This window comes from Lithobates pipiens, unplaced genomic scaffold, assembly GCF_037356315.1.
Source record: "Lithobates pipiens isolate NorthernLeopardFrog02 unplaced genomic scaffold, aLitPip1_a1.2 Scaffold_19, whole genome shotgun sequence".
In the NCBI taxonomy this organism is placed as follows: Eukaryota; Metazoa; Chordata; class Amphibia; order Anura; family Ranidae; genus Lithobates; species Lithobates pipiens.
In genome coordinates this window covers 562,289,646-562,309,253 of record NW_027507764.1, presented here as the reverse complement: position 1 = coordinate 562,309,253, position 19,608 = coordinate 562,289,646, and the positions used below count along the sequence as shown (strand labels likewise).

The 19,608-nt window shown below is 40.8% G+C and overlaps 1 protein-coding gene across 2 annotated transcripts in view; it reads left to right on the top strand.

Annotated features, from left to right (window-relative positions):
- ADCY8 (adenylate cyclase 8) overlaps window positions 1–19,608 on the top strand; it is a 437,831-nt gene that overhangs the window by 290,189 nt on the left and 128,034 nt on the right. The window contains exon 8 of one of the 2 annotated variants that reach the window (XM_077493353.1): window positions 10,174–10,371. The exons of the other annotated variant lie outside the window; for it this stretch is intronic. Within the exon in view, the coding sequence (XP_077349479.1) occupies window positions 10,174–10,371 (198 nt within the window). The remainder of the gene's footprint in view (window positions 1–10,173; window positions 10,372–19,608) is intronic. 2 annotated transcript variants of the gene reach the window in all.

The window sequence follows — 19,608 nt, the reverse complement described above, 5'->3', positions numbered from 1 at the left end:
GGTGATGTGGCCAGTAACACACATCCAGTAACAGTTAGCGACAACTCTGGATGAAGAAGCACAGGGGGCACCTTTGGACAACAGCATTCTCATGTGGGGGGAGGGGAGTGTTAGATGGACTAGCAGATTTAAATACCCTAACAAATTGAAGCTAAACTCCAGCAAATACTTTATATACAGTCAGTTACAGAAAACAGTTTTTCCATTTGGGATAAAGGTTTTACATGCATAAATAAAAGATGATCATTGTAAATAAATGATTGGGATAAAGGAGCACAGGGGGCACAGCAGACGGCAGCAATGTCAGTCTGGGGGGGAGGGGAGTGTTAGATGGACTATCAGATTTAAATACACTAACAAACTGAAGCAGCCAAGCTCCAACTCTCACTGTATAAACTGTTACAGCAAATAGTTTTTTTTTCCCTTTGGGATAATACATTTACACAAATAAAAACTGAACATTGTAAGCGCCCCTGTAAGTGGAATTTTGTCTCCTCTTTGTAATTGTAAAACTAAAAATAGATGTGACCTGACACAACCAGCAAAGGCATGCCTCCATCACTATAGAGCTTATATGGAAAATGGGGAGGGGTGGGACTTTACCTGAGGCATGTCATTGCAAATAATAATGCATTATATATATATATAAATGTATATATGAGGTTGATATAATTTAATGTTAGTCACATGGGGTATTCCATGATTTTGAGGAACATACTATATCAAAAATCATAATATTCATAATCATAGGGATAATAAATAATAATATAATATGATCAAACAAAGTTGACATATCCAATGTAACAATAATAAAGTATTTAATACATCATTTGGAGGAACATAATATATCAATAATTCATAATATACATAATCATAAAGATAATAATAACATAATAGAATCAAACAAAGTTGACATATCAAATGTAATAATAATAAGTATTTATTATATATATATATAACAACAAAGCATATAATATAATCATACAAAATCATAATCATAGGGATAATAATAATATAATAAAATCAAACAAATGTAACAATAATAAAGTATTTAATACATATAATAACAAAGCATGATTGGTACAAAGAATTCAAAGTTAATAATATAAAACAGCATTTAATATAAACATGATTGACAAGATAAATTCATTGCTTTATACATACATCCAATATATGGACAAAGGCGTAATAATATTACAATTAAAGTTCAAATAAAAAAATGGAATTTGCATTTTTTTTATTTTAATTATAATATTATTATGCTTTTGGCCATAAATTGGATGTATGAGTAAAGCAATGAATTTATCTTGTCAATCATGTTTATATTATATGCTGTTTTATATTATTAACTTTTTTTTTTGTACAAATCATGCTTTGTTGTTATATATAATAAATACATTATTATTATTACATTTGATGAGTCAACTGGGTTTGATTCTATTATATTATTATTATTATTAGTAGTAGTAGTATTATCATTATCCTTGTGATTATGAATATTATGATTTTGTATGATTATATTATATGCTTTGTTATGATATATATATATATATATATATATATATATATATATATATATATATATATCTATATATATATATATATATATATATCATAACAAAGCATATAATATTATCATATAAAATCATAATATTCATAATCACAAGGATAATAATAATAATAAAAATATAATAGAATCAAACAAAGTTGACACATGAAATGTAATAATAATAAATTATTTTATATATATATATATATATATATATATATATATATATACTTTATACTTTATTATTATTACATTTCATGTGTCAACTTTGTTTGATTCTATTATATTTTTATTATTATTATTATCCTTGTGATTATGAATATTATGATTTTATATGATTATATTATATGCTTTGTTATGATATATATATATATATATAAAATAAATACTTTATTATTATTACATTTGATATGTCAACTTTGTTTGATTCTATTCTAATATTATTATATTATTATTCTATATATTATTATTTCCGGCAGACTAGGCCTGAAGGGATTAGTCCGTCGGACAATCCGATCGTGTGTGGGCTAGTCCGATCGTTTTTCGAAAAATAAATCTGACGGACCTAGAAATAGAAAGTTTTTCAAATCTAGACTCAATTCCGATGGACTAAAATCGGGAAAACCGTTCGTCTGTGTGCTGGTCCAACAGACCAAATACGACGCAAAGGAAGCTATTGGCGACTGGCTATTGAACTTCCTTGTTTAGTCCCGTCTTACGTCATCATGTTCAAAGCCCGTTCGTTCGGAAAGTCCGTCGGAACTCTGCCGAAAGTCCGTTGGGAAGACCGTCGGACCTAGTCTGCCGGAAAGTCCGGTCGCGTGTACGCAGCATTACTGGCAGGATCACCAAGTGAGAATTAACCAAAGAAAGCCTAAAAAAGAAAACCAATGCAGCCATCACATGTAAGAATTAGTAAGTTGAAATATAATAAATGTTTAGTTTTGGGTTTAATACGCCCCAAAAAAAATAAAACAATACATTTAGGGGAATATTTATAAAGCAGTCAATGTTGAAATGAATGGGCTGCCAAGACATGTGACGTGCTGTTTCTCTAAAAAAAAGGGTCATGTGCATTATTTTTCATCCTTTGTGGTTCGTAGACAACACATTTCCAAATACTGGGCTGCCTTAATGCAAGGTGCAGTGACGCAACAGATCAGTGTGAATGCCCCCCCCCTCCCCCTCCGTATCACTTATAGAAGAGTCATTGCTAAACACGTAAGTCCATTCTGTGACAGATACTAATAGTATTCACTGTTCCTCGGTCTGTTTAATGCAGTGTCAATGGCTTCGAACTGTGAAGATGACACAGAGATGTGTCAGTGAGGCTTCCAGTTGCTGTAGGGGAGGAGACGGTTCAATTTCTGTGGACAATGTCTTTTTTTTTTCTTTTTCTAAGTTTTCCATGTGAAAGAAGCTCTTTCCAGAGGTTAATTGATTCCTCGTGCTTTTATTGGCTTTTTTTACGGTAATGCAATTTCCTGCCTCAGTTAGATACTTTTATTGGCTTCATAAGGTATAATAAGAGGAGGTTAAAAAAAAAAAGAGTCTTGTCCTCGGTGGAAACATTAATTGACTTAACATTGAGTTTTTTAAAGGAACACTTTATTTAGAACTGAAAATTGAAGTCGTCGTTTTCAAATCACTCCTTGGGGGAGGACCCTGGCTCCTTGGTCCAAGCTGTATACACCCAGATAGCAAGCAATTGTGCTGCAAGTTTGAAAATGACTTGCTGAGCTATTGCTAGACTTGCCAGGCTTCACGAGGTTGTGGCACAATTGCAGCAAGTCCGCATTGCATGACTCCGGATCAACTTTCTTTGCAAGCATTCTGCAAGTTCTGGTTCAGTTATGTTGTGCAATAGTCATCCCACCACAGGGGGCACCGTGACTGAATTTTCATGCTGTAGACTTGCAGAGTTCTTGCTGTAGACTCACCACTGCAACTTTGCTCTTACTAGAGACTGGCCATGCAAATTTGCTACAAATTGGAAAAGTGTCAACTAGAACTTGTGGTCCAAGTTCTCTGCAAGTGTACTACTTGCCAGTGAAAATGTGCAGCAAGTTACCTGATTTACAATTCAAATCTATCATAAATTTGTGGCAAATTATCCTTGCTATCTGGACAGGACCTATAGTTATCTGTAGGTGTAGAGAATACCCCCTTGTCACCTTTCTGTACTAAGTGTTGACCAGAATCTTTTAATAGTCAAATAGCAAGACTTTTAGTGGTCAGTAAAGGCCATTCTGTAAATCGGGGGTCTTCAAACTTTTTCAGTATGAGGGCCGTATTGTATATTCTAAAAATATTTGCAGGCTGAAAAAAATCCCCTCTTTCATCAGGGGCCTCCCTTTAGCACAGTGGCTAAGTGGTTAGCACTTCCACCTAGCAGCACTAGGGTCGTTGGTTCGAATCTCAACCACGACACTACCTGCTTGGAGTTTGCGTGTTCTTCCTGTGCCTGTGTGGGATTCCTGCTGCACTCCAAAGACATGCTGATAGGTTAATAGACTCCTGTCTAAATTGTCCCTATTGTGTGAATTGAGTTAGGGACCTTAGATTGTAAGCTCCTTGAGCACAGGGACTGATGTGAATGTACAATATATAGGTGAAGAGTTGTGTAAACTGACAATGCTATATAAGTACCTGTACTAATATCTGGGTCCCCATCAGAGTCTTCCCTTATTTAGGGTCTCCAACAGAGTCTCCCTTACATGAGGGTCCCCATCAAAGTCCCACCTTATGTTAGAGTCCCCATCAGAGTCTTCACTTATATCAGGGTCCCCTTACATTAGAGTTCCCATTAGACTCCTCGCTTATATCAGAATCCCCATCAGGATCCCCTTCATATGAAAGAAAAAACAGAAAAGTGCAATATTTATTGTACAATGGCAAGTAACATATGAACACTCACATCGAGGTATGGTAGGCTCATCTGGGGACAGGAACCTGCGGGAAACAGTCCACAACGCCTCTGGTTCACGAATATACACATTCCATGACAGTCCCAGTGAAGCAGGAAGAAGCCGTCACAGTTCTGTGTTGATAATCACTTGAGAAAGGAGTGCGCATGCTCCATACGAGCTTCACGCATGCTCTGAAACGCGTTGTGGTTCTCTCTTCACCCCAGTGACATCACACACCTGCGGTCTCTGTGCTTTAAGGTGGTTCCATCCAGCCTAACCTGAACAAACACAGAACTGTGCCGGCTTCTTCCTGCTTCACCGTGACTGACGCAGCATTTGTATATCCCCGGACCAGAAGCGTTGTGGACTGTTTCCCGTGGATTCCTTTCCCCAGAGGAGCCTACCATCCCTTACCTTGATATGGGTGTTCTATTTGACTTGCCATTGTACAATACATATTGAACTTAGAGGCGTTTTTCTGTTTTTCCTTTCATATTGTATGTCAAAGTAGGCTTCACTCCAGAGAAAAGACTTGACCTCTGTGCTTGTCTTCCACTCAAGATTCTTCATCATCATTATCATCATTAAGACTTTTTATCCTTTTTTCCATGGACTATTTATTTCCTTTATCCCTTGCCATGGACTTTTTTAACCCATTTCCCATTCAGTGCATGTCCTCCATATAATCATCCTGTGTGCTAGCATTTCCAATTGTTTTAGGATCCCCTTCATAGTCTCCCCTACAACAGGGTCTCAATCGGGGTCCCCCCTACATAAAAGTCCCCATTAGAGTCCCCTTTTATATCAGGGTTCCCATTATAGGAAGCGGGCCTGATGTGGCAAATGGGCCATAGTTTGGATAGCCCTGCTGTAGATCATATGGATGAAATTCAACTATCAAAAGGAAGAGCCCACACTTGACTTGGATAGAATTTTCGACCCTTGTTACATTCTGGCCTTCTAAAGGTACATAGGAAGAAAGTGAGAGAACAGGTTGCAGACCACAACCTATATCTAAAGACCCCTGAGTTTTTTTCCGGATAGAGTAACAAAAGTTTAACGTCTGTCATCTGTGCCCCATTAGGCAGATTCCCCTTCACTTCTTGCCCTGTAGACTGATTATACATGGTCTAATACACCTATCCACCATTCTGTGCCCTTCATGATGCCACACATAGACCATGGGTTTGTGGTCGGAAAAAAAAGGATCTGCAACTATTTTTTAGCATTTTGGGAATTCTCCAGGAAAAATAATAAACCCTTCTGGAATTTGCTTATTTCTGTCAATGGCTATATGTTCAGCACTATGTTTACTGCAGTTTTTACATCAGTAAAATCGCTTGCAAAAATCAAACCAACTGGCCGGTTAAATTTGTTGGGAAGTACAGCTGATGTTAATACAAAATTACACACATTTGAAATGGTAAAGACATTTCTAGGTAAAGGCAGTAACGTGGATTGAACCAAACTGGCCAATCTGGTGGATCTTTTAGATCTTGAACTTGATGGGTCCTGCAGACCTTGATCTTGATGGGTCTTGTAGATCTTGACCTCGATGGGTCTTGTAGATCTTGATCTTCATGGATCTTGTAGATCTTAATAGGTCTTCTGGATCTTGATCTTGATGGGTCTTGTAGATCTTGATCTAGAGGGGTCTTGATCTTGATGGGTCTTCTGGATCTTGATCTTGATGGGTCTTGTAAATCTTGATGGGTCTTGTAAATCTTGATGGGTCTTGTAAATCTTGATGGGTCTTGAAATTCTTGATGGGTCTTGTAGATCTTAATCTAGATGGGTCTTGTACATCTTGATCTAGATGGATCTTATAGATCTTGATCTTGATGGTTCTTATAAATCGTGATCTTGATTGGTCTTGTAGATCTTGATCTTGATGGGTCTTGTAGATCTTGATTTTGATAGGTCTTGGGAATCTTGATGGGTCTTAAAATTAATACATTTTGGGTGGGCACTAGTGGATAGAATAGAACAGCCTCAGCTTTTTATAACTCTAGGAGACCCCAGTAGCAAGTTTTGTATGCAATTATTTGTCTCCCCCTCTATTCAGAATGCCTATCTTTCAGGTGAGCATCTAAGTTATCTGTTTATTGTACCGTATATTATGGAGAGTCAATTGCACAAGGATTACACCATCATATGGATTTAGAAATCTTGACACTTCTTATCAGTAACTGCCTGGCTTGAACTCCAGGCAGACATAAAAGACACATATTGATATAGCTATGCAATCGTTAATACATTTTAAATTCAAGCAGTGTAAGTACCTGACTTTTACTTGAAATAAGCCTCTTGTAGTCCCCTGTAGAGAAGAGCTCAGACAGGGAGAGAAAAAAAGCAGCACAAGGACAGCTCATGTGCTATGTTGATAGGAGGGGAAAACAAAGGGGAGTGACACTGTGGTGCTTCTCTTTTACTGTCAAGTCACAAGTTAGGGGCAGGTCCATGACAGCTGGAGTTCAGAGGAAGAGGGTTAAATGATTTTTGCCCTCATTCAACCCAAAAGATCGGGGGCATTTTGTCGAAGAAAAAGAAGCACAGCTCCAGATTGGAGTTTAGTACTGCACTAAAAGCTTCTTTTTTTTTGGGGGGGGGGGGGGTGCATGGGGTTAATAATATTTTTAATATTATTAGTATTTTTGACTGGAGTCCTGCTTTAGGCTGCCCTTTAATTTAAGGTTTGGTCTTTACGGGCCACCTACTTGCCTGGTACAAAAACGAGATATCTTCTGGGTTATAGAAAACCAACTTATGAAATACCAAGTGACCAGTTTAGAATGTTTAGCATTAAAAATAAAGTGTAATTATATCAGAAAATAAGCTATAGGTATTTTTTATTTATTACTGCTTTCTGTGTCTTTAAATGTCATATATATACATAAGAAGCACAGAGGTGCTCCACCACATACGTATTTTTGCCATAATAAGTTGTAATGGGGCTCATTTCATTAACAAAGGCACCCTTTGTGTTACCCATCGCACCAATTATTTAGTAGTAGTTAGTCACATTCAAATGGACTTGTTCTGTAATCTTGAAGGTGTTTCATAGCGGACCAAACCATTTCCTTAGTTATAATGTATTTATGGAAGGGAAGGTACACTAGCATTTATATTCACCTTAATCCAATCACAATGGAATGTCTAAATGTTGATTTCCAAGAGCAGGACGGGAAGGGGTTGTGAAGACTGTGGTGCCATCCTATCTTACAAAACCCCATTGTTGGTGTCATTGTTGGGTATCTTCCTGACACCCAATAGAAATTTAGAAATGGTGTGGTAAGCTCTGAAACCTCTTTAGTATTAGAGAACAAATCCAGCTGCATGTGACTACCTACTACTAGCTATGCCATGACCTGAATAAATTAACCATCTCAGCATAATACCAATTATTTTTCTTTTAAAAAATTATATCTGATTAATTTCCATGGTTTACACGACATTTCTTCTTCTTATAAAACCTCAGCTGCAGTTAGCACTAAAATGTTGCCCTATTATGCCAATTGTGGAACTGAACAAGGGTGAAAAGCTTTGGTTACTGCACTTTTCATAGCGTACCTTTAAAGTTATTACTGTCATTAAAGATCTATGGGGGCTTCTGTTGTTGACCTCGCTAGGTGGCTAGGTATATAGTTGGGTGATGTCAATATAGTCAGAATCCATATCCACATACTTGTTCTAAGTTAATTTCTCATAGTATTATAGCAACAGGATCAGCGTGGCAGGTGAACAAGTAGCATTTGTAGAAAGAGTAGAGAAACATTAGGCCTTAATTTTTCTCATATTTGCTTAAATCATTGAGGGCTTGTTCACACCATGAGGTTGAACTCTGGGCAGATAACATATAGGGGTTGATTTACTAAAACTGCAAAGGGCAAAATCTAGTGCAGCTCTGCATGGTAGCCAAACAGCTTCTAACTTCAGCTTGTTCAATAAAGCTTTGGCAAAAAAAAAATTGGAAGCTGATTGGGTTCTATGCAGGGCTGCACCAGATTTTGCCCTTTCCAGTTTTAATAAATAAACTAGCATGCCTGTTTAGCTGCATTTTTATGCATGCCACCATACATGTATGGTGTGAGCATGGCACATAGAAAAGTATGGTTTTCTACGTGCCCTATTTAGGCCACTTATGTGCGCGGTTCATCAGATGAACAAGTCCTGACTGTAAACTTCATTATACACACTTGTAATGGTCTCACTGGGAGGGGTGGGTTAGAGATGGGTACCATGAAGGGTAAATCATGACTCAAGGTTCCCTAAGACTGTGTTCATAGCTTATATCTAGCGGGAGTCAGCAATTTTAAAGTGAACCCCCCAAAAAATAATAGTAGACCAGCAAAGCAGGCGCCACAAACTTTCTGCTTGTGCTTTTCAATCCTTGTGTGCCTTGAGGGCTCCCCAAACCTGTACAAATGTTTCATGGACTCCTCAATTTTTCTCTAACTCAGTCATCTGGCCCAATCCCCAGCATCCCATAGTGCAATAGGACACCTTTCTGTTGGTCCTCAGACCTGGACACATGCTTCCTAAAATCCTCAACTTTGCTGAAACTCGGACAACTGGCCCAATCCCCAGCATCCCACAGTGCAATAAGGTTCCTCTCAAATGGCAAATGGGCTACTGTGTTGCTTTGTGGGACACAGAAGGAGACCACAGCTCTAATTTGGATCCAGAGGCTTGTGTTGCTCTCTTTGCTGAGCTAGCGTTAGTTTATAGGTTTGTATAGCAAAGCTTTGTACATACTGTGGGTTCATAACCAACATCCACCCTAACCATTTTCTCAATTTTCCTAGTGCATAGATAGGTTGCATTTTCATGAATGTTAGCTCTTTCACTTTAAAAAGGACCTGACGCTTTTCAAAAATGTTTTAATGTTTGATGAAAGGAAAGAATACTTCTGACATCTATTCATTTCTGAAAAAAATAGCTATTTTCCAAGCTATGTCCTTCCATAGGAACAGTTGGCCTCACTCTAAGTTGAAAGTCATGTTCTTAGTGTGCATTTAGGACATCCCTCCAAGATAAGAGGGCTAAGTAAATGCATAGTTTACTTGGTTTCTTCTAACCACCCTCATCCGTCCTTACAAAGCCATCTCTTCAGGTTCTGCCATTGTCTTTTGCCTGATATAATTTTTCCAAACTTTACTCACAGAAGAAGAGAAAAATGTCGAGAAGAAGTAGTGGGAATGGGGAAAAAAAACACCTTTCCAACAGTTGCTTGAACATTGTGCTTCTGGCTCTTACTTCTGGCTGATGTTTATATTGGAATCCATCTGTCATGGTGGACATTAGTGAAATAGGAGCCAAACTGGGCATTTAATTTACTTGTCTCTAAAAAATAAATTATGTAGATAAGAAGTATACAGGAAGCATGTTGTAAAATGGACACTGTAGCCCCTCTCTTGGTCACAGGTCAAGCCAATTGTTCCAATGGAAGGATAGAGCTCTTAAAATTAGAAATGTCACAAGTTACTTAAGCTTGATGTAAGCTCTTACAATGGTGACAGGTCCTCTTTAAAAAGCCCTTTCATGCTTTCTGGGTTCGGTTTCTTTTCTAACATTTGCATGGAATGCTGTTTTGACTTGCAGTGCAACCTGTTCTGAAAAAAAAAAAAATATACATTTATTCATATATATATATATATTGCATTTTAAACCCAGGGGACTAGCAGGTTTTATTTTTTTGCATGTGCTTTCCCCTAGACTCTGGCTGCTCTAACAAGAAATTCAATAAATCTGCTTCCAAACCATCTTGCACAAGCTTTGCATGTCCAATCTGGGCCTGAGGAGATTAACAAGCGAATAGAGCACACCATCGACTTGCGGAGTGGAGATAAGTTGAGAAGAGAGCATATCAAGCCTTTCTCACTGATGTTTAAAGATTCCAGCCTGGAGCACAAGGTAGCCGGGGCTCTGCTGACTCACTTCCATGTTCATCATTGTTTCAAATGTCCTTGTGTTGGTGGAGGTGCATGTGTGTTATCATCGTGCTGTAAATGAGGGTAGAGAAGGAAGTTCTGAAGGTTTAGCTATGAAGGTTTTTGGGTATGTACACCCTTTCCCAAGGATTTAGTGGTACTGTAATGCATTGTGTTAGCCATTGATTAACATGGAAAGATTGGAGTTTTATGCAAAACTCTTTATTAGCTAACTTAACTTGTATGTTAAAACAAAACTTTTTGGTTTTTGTTTTTGTTTTTGTTTTGAAGCACCCCTATCAAGTTCTCATTGCTTTCTATGCCCTCATTAAGATAATCAACCTCTCTATTTGTCCTGGTGCCCAAATAAAAAAAAAATAGTTTGGGCTTTATGTATACGAATTAAAGATGCAATATACAATTGTATAAGAAACCTATCATGTTGTTTCAAAAGCTTTCACATTTAATAACTAACGTTACCCAACAATAGGTATCACTTAAGCACCAAACTTTTCCCACGTATTCAGTACTCTTCGGTGTGGATTCAAAGAGATTACCAAATAAAAATGTGTAACAGTTGACTAAAGATACACTTTCCCCATGGGTGGCTACGAGTGTCAAGCAGTATTGACAGGAGGTAGGGCTTAGTTGGAAAGGCAAGGGCTTAGATGGAACAGGTGCTTATTATGTGTGTTGGCCAAGCTTGCTTTACTACTAGGACCTACAGTAAGTGTTGTAAGACCATTCATGTAGTTGTGGTTACACCAGTCTGTGTTGGAAGACCATGTGAGATAACTTTGACAGTTTTATTGTCTCCCTCAATAATTGCTTCTTCTTTTATTTCCTGTATTTAGTTAGTGAGAGCATTATGCAGTGAATTACAAAATATATTGCCCTCATCACATTAGTTCCTACCCTGAAGAGAAATGCAATCTAACATGGATACAACATTCTAGAGACATTTTTTTGCAGTAGGAACCCCCCCCCCCCCCCCCATAATGTTTTTGGAGGACACAAGGAAACGCAAGAGAATCCATATAGAACAAGGAAGGGCAAGCCCAAGTGCTCCCAATAGCTGAATGGGTTGTTGATGATGGGGGTAGACTGGTAAAGATGACATGAGGTATTAGTTGACCATTATCTAATCATCTAATCTTGTTGCTCAAACACTGAACTAAGGTTAGACTACAAAGGTTCTTCATGAATGGATACTCGATAGGCCAATAATATTGGATAACCATTACACAATCTGGCTGTTTTGGCTTAGTTGGGTAACAGTATCCTGTCTGTTTGTGTCTGAAGTTTGTGTCTTGAGGTAAAAAGACAATCAAAAGCCCCGTACACACGAGCGGACTTATGTCCGACAGACTTCCAAAGGAGTTCCGTCGGAGTTCTGCTGGAATTCCGACGGAGTTCTGACAGACTTTTCGGCCGAACGGACTTGGCCACACACAATCACACTAAACTCCGACGGATTCGAACGTGATGACGTACGACCCGACTCGAATAAGGAAGTTCATAGCCAGTAGCCAATAGCTGCCCTAGCGTCGGTTTTAGTCCGTCGGAGTAGCATACACACGAGCGGAGTTTTTGAAGGGGACCGGGTCCGGCGGAGTTCCTTCGGGAAAATTTGAAGCATGTTCCATATTCTAAAGTCCTTCGGACTTTGGCGAGTCAAAAGTCCGTTGCAGCCCACACACGATCGGATAGTCTGACGGACTCAGTCCTTCGGACTTTGGATGTTGAAAAGTCCGCTCGTGTGTACGCGGCAAAAGAGGTTAGAAATCTTTGTCTAGTGTTCTTACCCACGATAAGAAAGCTTTGCAGGTGTTTATATCTTTATCCTTTTTCCCTGTTCCAGCCCATATATAAAGGTGTACAAAGGAGATATTGTTATGCCTGAAGCTGGACCATAAGACATCTTCAGACAGTTGGATAAAGCTTGCATATCCATCCTATTAATATTTACCTAGCCGTTGGCTTCTTCGGTCACTTGGTGATATAGATTCTTTCAGCTGAATTCCCAAGACTGTATAAGCCATTGTAGCCAGCCATTATGGGAGGGGTTTCTGTTGGATTTTTCATTTATTTAACCTACTGTAAACTGCTGAAGTAAATCTTGGAGGCTGATAGGGAAAGGCTGGAACCATTGCGGTGAAGATACAGGTGCTAAAGACAAGCAAGTCAGCTGGTGATTCACTTCTGGTGTTTCAATCACGGGTAAATCAAGGTCTATTTTAAGCTCCACGCCCGTCCTGTTTGCACTGAACCACTAAGAAGATTAGGTTACTAGAGAGGTGTAACAAGCATAGTTGTAGCTCGTGTATAAGAGAGCTGCAAAGCAAAAAGAAGAGACAGAAAATTATATATTATCATTTATATTTTCAGTTAGTTTTTGTACTGACCTTTAGCATCCCAGAATATTATTGCAAGTAATATGTGACACCTAACTTTCCTTCCAATGCTGCCAGGGTAATATACATATTGAGAGGGTGTGTGAAGGGTGAAGCTTAAAAATGAACAGAGCATGGTTTAGCAAAATATATACAAAACCTTCATAACTAAACAAAGGAGGACAATGCCCTACCTTGCCTACTCTTCTGAGAAAGACTTTGGGCACATGAGCATTCCCCTTCATCCCCTATGTGTGAGCTGTGGTGACTTTTGATGTCCTCCAGTTGGACCCCTTATGATGTCCTTCAGTTAACATCCTATCATCCAGCTGTGGAGGGCTGTCAAAGTTTATTACAATCAGGAAGGAGTGGATCCTGTTTTTTTTCAAATATGGTCCATCTGAGGGAGAGCTTAGTTAGTGGTGGGGCTTAAAGCTGAATTCCGGCTAAAAAATAAAGTTGTCCCATGCAGTGGGGCTGTGCCCTCACTGCATGGGTCAACTGCTCGCTTTTGTCTAGGGGGTTGGAGAACGGAGATACTTTACTAATCCTCCAATTCTCCCACACAAGACTGCTCCCTGTGGCTCCGAAACCCTCCCTTTCCCCACAGTCATGTGTAGTGGTGTGTTCCTGACATCATCATGCCCATAGACCTGCTCTGGATGTGAGGATGTCAGAAACAGTCCACTGTTGGATCGTGGGGAACTCCATTTGCTGGTGGAGCACTAGGGTAAGTATATGCGTTCTCCAATCTCCTAGACAGAAATAAGCAGTTGACACAACCCCACTGCATGGGAAAACTTTTTTTTTTTGCCTGGAGTTGGGCCTTAAAAATTGTATTTTAATTAATTTTAATATTGAAAGTTATACTCGCTGCTGCTCAATTGGGACCTACAGGGTAGAAAGCTAAAAACATCTATGTGGCATATGTGGCAAATATCTACTTATTTTAGGTATTGTTAAATAGAAGTCCCCTATTTAAATGTCCTCATCGGTTAAAGTATTCATGTAGCCCAAACGTTTATTGTTAAATTTTGTAAAAAAAAGGGATTAGCACCCATGTCAAGTTTTTATTGCTGTCTGTGCACACTGGGGAGCTTCACCCTCTCTATATTTGTCTTGCTGATCATTATCACCAGAACAAAAGGTGATGGGAAAAATCAAACTTTTATGCCGCATACACACGGCCGGAATTTCTGATGGAAACAGTCCGATGGGAGCTTTTCATCGGATTTTCCGACCGTGTGTATGCCCATCTGTCTTTTTCTGACGGCATTTCCGATGGTCTTTAGATTGAGAGGCTGTCCTTAATTTTTCCACCGGAAAACCTCTCTATCGGATTTTTTCGATCGTGTGTATGCAATTCCGACATGCAAAATTCCGACGCATGCTCAGAAGCATTAAACTTCCCTTTTATAGTGCCGTTGAAAGTGTTGTATGTCGCGGTGTTATTGACCATCAGAATTTGGTGTGACCATGTGTAGGCAAGACAGTTTGAGTGAAATTCCGTCGGAATTTTGACGGGGAAACCATCAGAGTTTTCTCAGACGAGCATTCGATCGCGTGTACGTGGCATTACAATTGTCACCAGAGAAAGTGAAGGCAACTCTTTCAATGGTAGACATGTTTGTGCAACATTTCTAAGCCCACGTACACACGGTCGGAGATTTTGCCAACCAAATCCGTCGGATTTTGCCCGTCGGATTTAGTCCGACGGATTGTGTCCGAAACTGTTGCATACACACGGTCGGGCCAAGTTGCCGAAAAATCCGATCTTTCAGAACGTGATGATGTAATTTCGTTACAATGGGACTACATTCAGGCTAGTAGCCAATAGCTTTGATGTTGGAATTTGATCTGAGCATGCGTGGCACTTGGTCCGATGAAAATTCTCTACACATGATCGGATTAGGTCCGTTCGGCCCAGTTGGTCGGGAAATATTTCCAACATGTTGGAAAATTGGGTCGGACGGAGATTCGGACGGAATCAGTCCAATGCATACCACACACAGTTGGATTATCTGACGACACGGTCCGATAAGACTCATTCCGACAGATTCTCCGACCGTGTGTACAAGGGCTAAGAGGGGGAAATTCCTCAGTTTGTAGAGGTTTCCTCTCACTTCCCGTTTCATCTTTAGGGCAGAAAGTGAAGAAAAATCTCTCCAACAGGGCACAGAATTAAAACCATTTTTTTTTTTCTTCCCTACACTATCCAGAACTAAAAGGGTTTTAGCTATACATACACTTTAATAGCTGAAGGGTTCCGCACCTCTTACATACCCCTTTAACCACTTTCAGACCGGACCATTTTGCTGGTAAATGACCAGAGGTCTTTTTACACTTTGGCACTGCGCTGCTTTAACTGGTAATTGCGCGGTCATGCAATGTTGTACCCAAACAAAATTTGCGTCCTTTTCTTCCCACAAATAGAGCTTTCTTTTGATGGTATTTGATTGCCTCTGCGATTTTTATTTTTTGCGATATAAACGTAAAAAGACCGCAAATTTTGAAAAAAAATGATATTTTCTACTTTTTGTTATTAGAAAAATCCAATAAACTCAATTTTAGTCATACATTTAGGCCAAAATGTATTCAGCCACATGTCTTTGGTAAAAAAAAAGTCAATAATTGTATATTTATTGGTTTGCGCAAAAGTTGTCACATCTACAAACTAAGGTACGTTTTCTGGAATTTACACAGCTTTTAGTTTACGACTGCCTATCTCATTTCTTGAGGTGCTAAATTGGCAGGGCAGTACAAAACCCCCCCAAATGACCCCATTTTGGAAAGTAGACCCCCTAAGGAAATTGATAAGAGGCATGTTGAGCCCATTGAATATTTTATTTTTTTGCCTCAAGCGATTGAATAATGACAAAAAAAAATTTTTTTTTTTTTTTTACACAAAGTTGTCACTAAATGATATATTGCTCACACATGCTATGGGCATATGTGAAATGACACCCCAAAATAAATTCTGCTGCTTCTCCTGAGTACGGGGATACCACATATGTGGGACTTTTTGGGAGCCTAGCCGCGTACGGGGCCCCGAAAACCAAGCACCGCCTTCAGGCTTTCTAAGGGCGTAAATTTTTGAGTTCACTTCTCACTACCTATTACAGTTTTGAAGGCCATAAAATGCCAAGATGGCACAAAACCCCCACAAATGACCCCATTTTAGAAAGTAGACACCCCAAGCTATTTGCTGAGAGGCATGTTGAGTCCATGGAATATTTTATATTTTGCCACAAGTTGCGGGAAAATTACAAACTTTTTTTTTTTTTTTTTTTTTTTCACAAAGTTGTCACTAAATGATATATTGCTCACGCATGCCATGGGCATATGTGAAATGACACCCCAAAATAAATTCTGCTGCTTCTCCTGAGTACGGGGATACCACATATGTGGGACTTTTTGGGAGCCTAGCCGCGTACGGGGCCCCGAAAACCAAGCACCGCCTTCAGGCTTTCTAAGGGCGTTACAGTTTTGAAGGCCATAAAATGCCAAGATGGCACAAACCCCCCCCAAATGACCCCATTTTGGAAAGTAGACACCCCTAAATTTAGGGGTACACTAGTGAGACTAGGTAATAAATGGCGGGTGCCCTGAAACTATAAAAAAATAACTAACCAACCAGCGTCACCTGTAACAGTTATATGGTGATCACTGGTGAAAGGGTTAACTAGGGGGCAATCAGGGGGCTTTATGCGGTAGTATATGGGGGTCCCTGGCGCTATAAAAAGCTGCGGCGAACCTAAATACCTACCTGCCTAACTAGCGTCACCTGTGACACTAATACAGCGATCAGAAAAACGATCGCTTATTAGGCTGGGTTCACACTGGAGCGATGCGGGAACGCCACGAATGCGCGGCGGGTTCCCGCATCGCATGCCTCCCGGCGGCAGTTCACACTGCCCTATGCGAACTGCTGGGAGTGTCAGTGAAATGTTAATGACACCCCCAGATCAGTTCGCATATCGCAGTGCGATCTGCAAACTTGGATCGCATGGTGTGAACACCCATGCGATCCGATTCTGCTGCGGACCAAAAAAAGGGTCCCGTGCGAGTTTGCGGCGGGTGCGACACGAATTCAGCCATACTATCTGTATAGCTGAACTCGAATCGCACAGAGATCGGATGTGATTTGCACTGCAGTGCGGTGCGAATCACATCCGTTCTCATAAACCGCTGCAATGTGAACCCAGCCTTAGTGACACTGGCGACGGGGGGTGATCACGGGGTTAAACCTTTATTGGGGGGGTTAGGGGGGTACCTTAGAACTAAAGGGGGCTAACCCTAACTGCCCTAACAGTTATTAGTCACAAATGACACCCGCCGGGTGATCAGGGGGTTAAACCTTTATTAGGTAATAAATGGCGGGTGCCCTGAAACTATAAAAAAATAACTAACCAACCAGCGTCACCTGTAACAGTTATATGGTGATCACTGGTGAAAGGGTTAACTAGGGGGCAATCAGGGGGCTTTATGCGGTAGTATATGGGGGTCCCTGGCACTATAAAAAGCTGCGGCGAACCTAAATACCTACCTGCCTAACTAGCGTCACCTGTGACACTAATACGGCGATCAGAAAAATGATCGCTTATTAGGCTGGGTTCACACTGGAGCGATGCGGAAACGCCGCGAATCCGCGGCGGGTTCCCGCATCGCATGCCTCCCGGCGGCAGTTCACACTGCCCTATGCGGACTGCTGGGAGTGTCAGTGAAATGTTACTGACACCCCCAGATCAGTTCGCATATCGCAGTGCGATCTGCAAACTCGGATCGCATGGTGTGAACACCCATGCGATCCGATTCTGCTGCGGGCCAAAAACAGGGTCCCGTGCGAATTTGCGGCGGGTGCGGCGGGTGTGGCGGGTGCGGCGAATGGCTGAACTCGAATCGCACAGAGATCGGATGTGATTTGCACTGCAGTGCGGTGCGAATCACATTCGTTCTCATAAACCGCTGCAATGTGAACCCAGCCTTAGTGACACTGGCGACGGGGGGTGATCACGGGGTTAAACCTTTATTGGGGGGGTTAGGGGGGTACATTAGAACTAAAGGGGGCTAACCCTAACTGCCCTAACAGTTATTACAGTCACAAATGACACCAATGCAAAAAAAAAAAAAAATGACATTGGTGTCACTGTGACTGGGGGGCAGGGGTAATTGGGGGGGGTGATCGGGGGGGTGTGAGTGTGCCTGGCATGTTCTACTGTGTGTGTAGAGTGTTGGTGCAACTCACCGATCCGCTCTCCTCCGTGTCGGAACGAAAAATACCGACACGGAGGAGAGAATACATCACTTCCTCTCCTGTGTTTACATTACAGGAGAGGAAGTGATGTCACGGGGGATTCCTATTCGTCGGGAGCGATCGCGTGGGGGTGGCCATGAATGAATGGCTGCCCCCTCGTCCCGGATCGCTCCCGGACGAAAACCGACCGCCGCAGGCACCGGGCGGGGGCCCGATCGGGCCCCCGACCCGCGGGAGGCAAGGGACGTACATGTACGCCAATATGCCTGCCCGTGCCATGCTGTCGACGTACATCGTCGTGCGGCGGTCGGCAACTGGTTAAAGTAACAATTCTCTTGTCCCTTTTGTTCTTTTCATTGCTCTGTTAATTCGATTCTGGCCAATAAACTACTGCAATTGCTTTGTAGAAACATTACACTTTATGGCTGTGCCACCATGCCAAATTTTATTAGCATGGGCCAATCCCAACATAATCTGTCATTCCAGGTCTGTGTCCTGAGAATCCCAGAGGAGCTCTGAACAAGCACAGGATTTGTAATGGAAATACACAACAGTGGACTACCAGTGGACGAAACAATATTGAGCGAATCCCTAATGCTGCATTGACGTTATAAATCACGTGTTGGCAGGGTGTGGCTCAATATTTGTAGCTTCCACTGGTGTATGAAAACTGGTGAGGCCCCAAATGAGCTTTGAACCTGGTTCTGCTGGGCTGCTCAATGGGGCAGTGTCAATGTCAGAAGGGGATTTTCTTACACTACAGCCCATTTAGATGTCATGAAAAATTCACTTCTATAAAGATACTGGAGGGTACTTCAATAAGAAACACTAAGCCCCTGTACACACGGTCGGAGATTTCGACAACCAAATCCATCGGATTTTGTCCGTCGGATCTTGTCCGAAACTGTTGCATACACACGGTCGGACTAAGTTGTCGAAAAATCTCCGACCGTGTGTACAAGGGCTAACACTGGTATATTCTGGGAGTGAAGTGGAGTTTTCAATGTGGTTTTTTTTTTAACCATCAATTATGGGAGGGTTTACTGGTGAAAAGAGAAGGGGGGGAATTAGCCAATGCTTCAGTTTAATGAGACTGGGATAGGGAAGCCCACTCAACTGGTTTGGACATTAAAGTGGAACTACACTTCATCTGAGCACCACAAACCAAACATGCTGTTTAATTTATTTTTCATATTCACAGCAAACTCACTCAGCCATCCATGTCTCCATGATTTTTTTTTGTTGGTAATTCATGATAAGATAATTCATGTAGCATTTACTTCCTGAAATCCATCTTCTCTTAGCTCATGCCCTTAGAAAACAAAATAGCCTAAAACAATATCCCAACATTCCACCAAAAATAGCCCAACAAGATTTAAACGAAAAAAAAATATGCAACCTCACTGGCCTGGGCTTTTTTCCCTGCGTATCTCCCTTTGTGCTAGGAACACGACGCACGGTCTCACCGAGAGCCCTGGGATTCCAGGTCACCTGATCGCTGCGATAGGCTCCGATTGGCTATCACAGTGATCAGTCACTGTGAAGCTCACCTCCGTGTTTTCTGTCTTTGTGA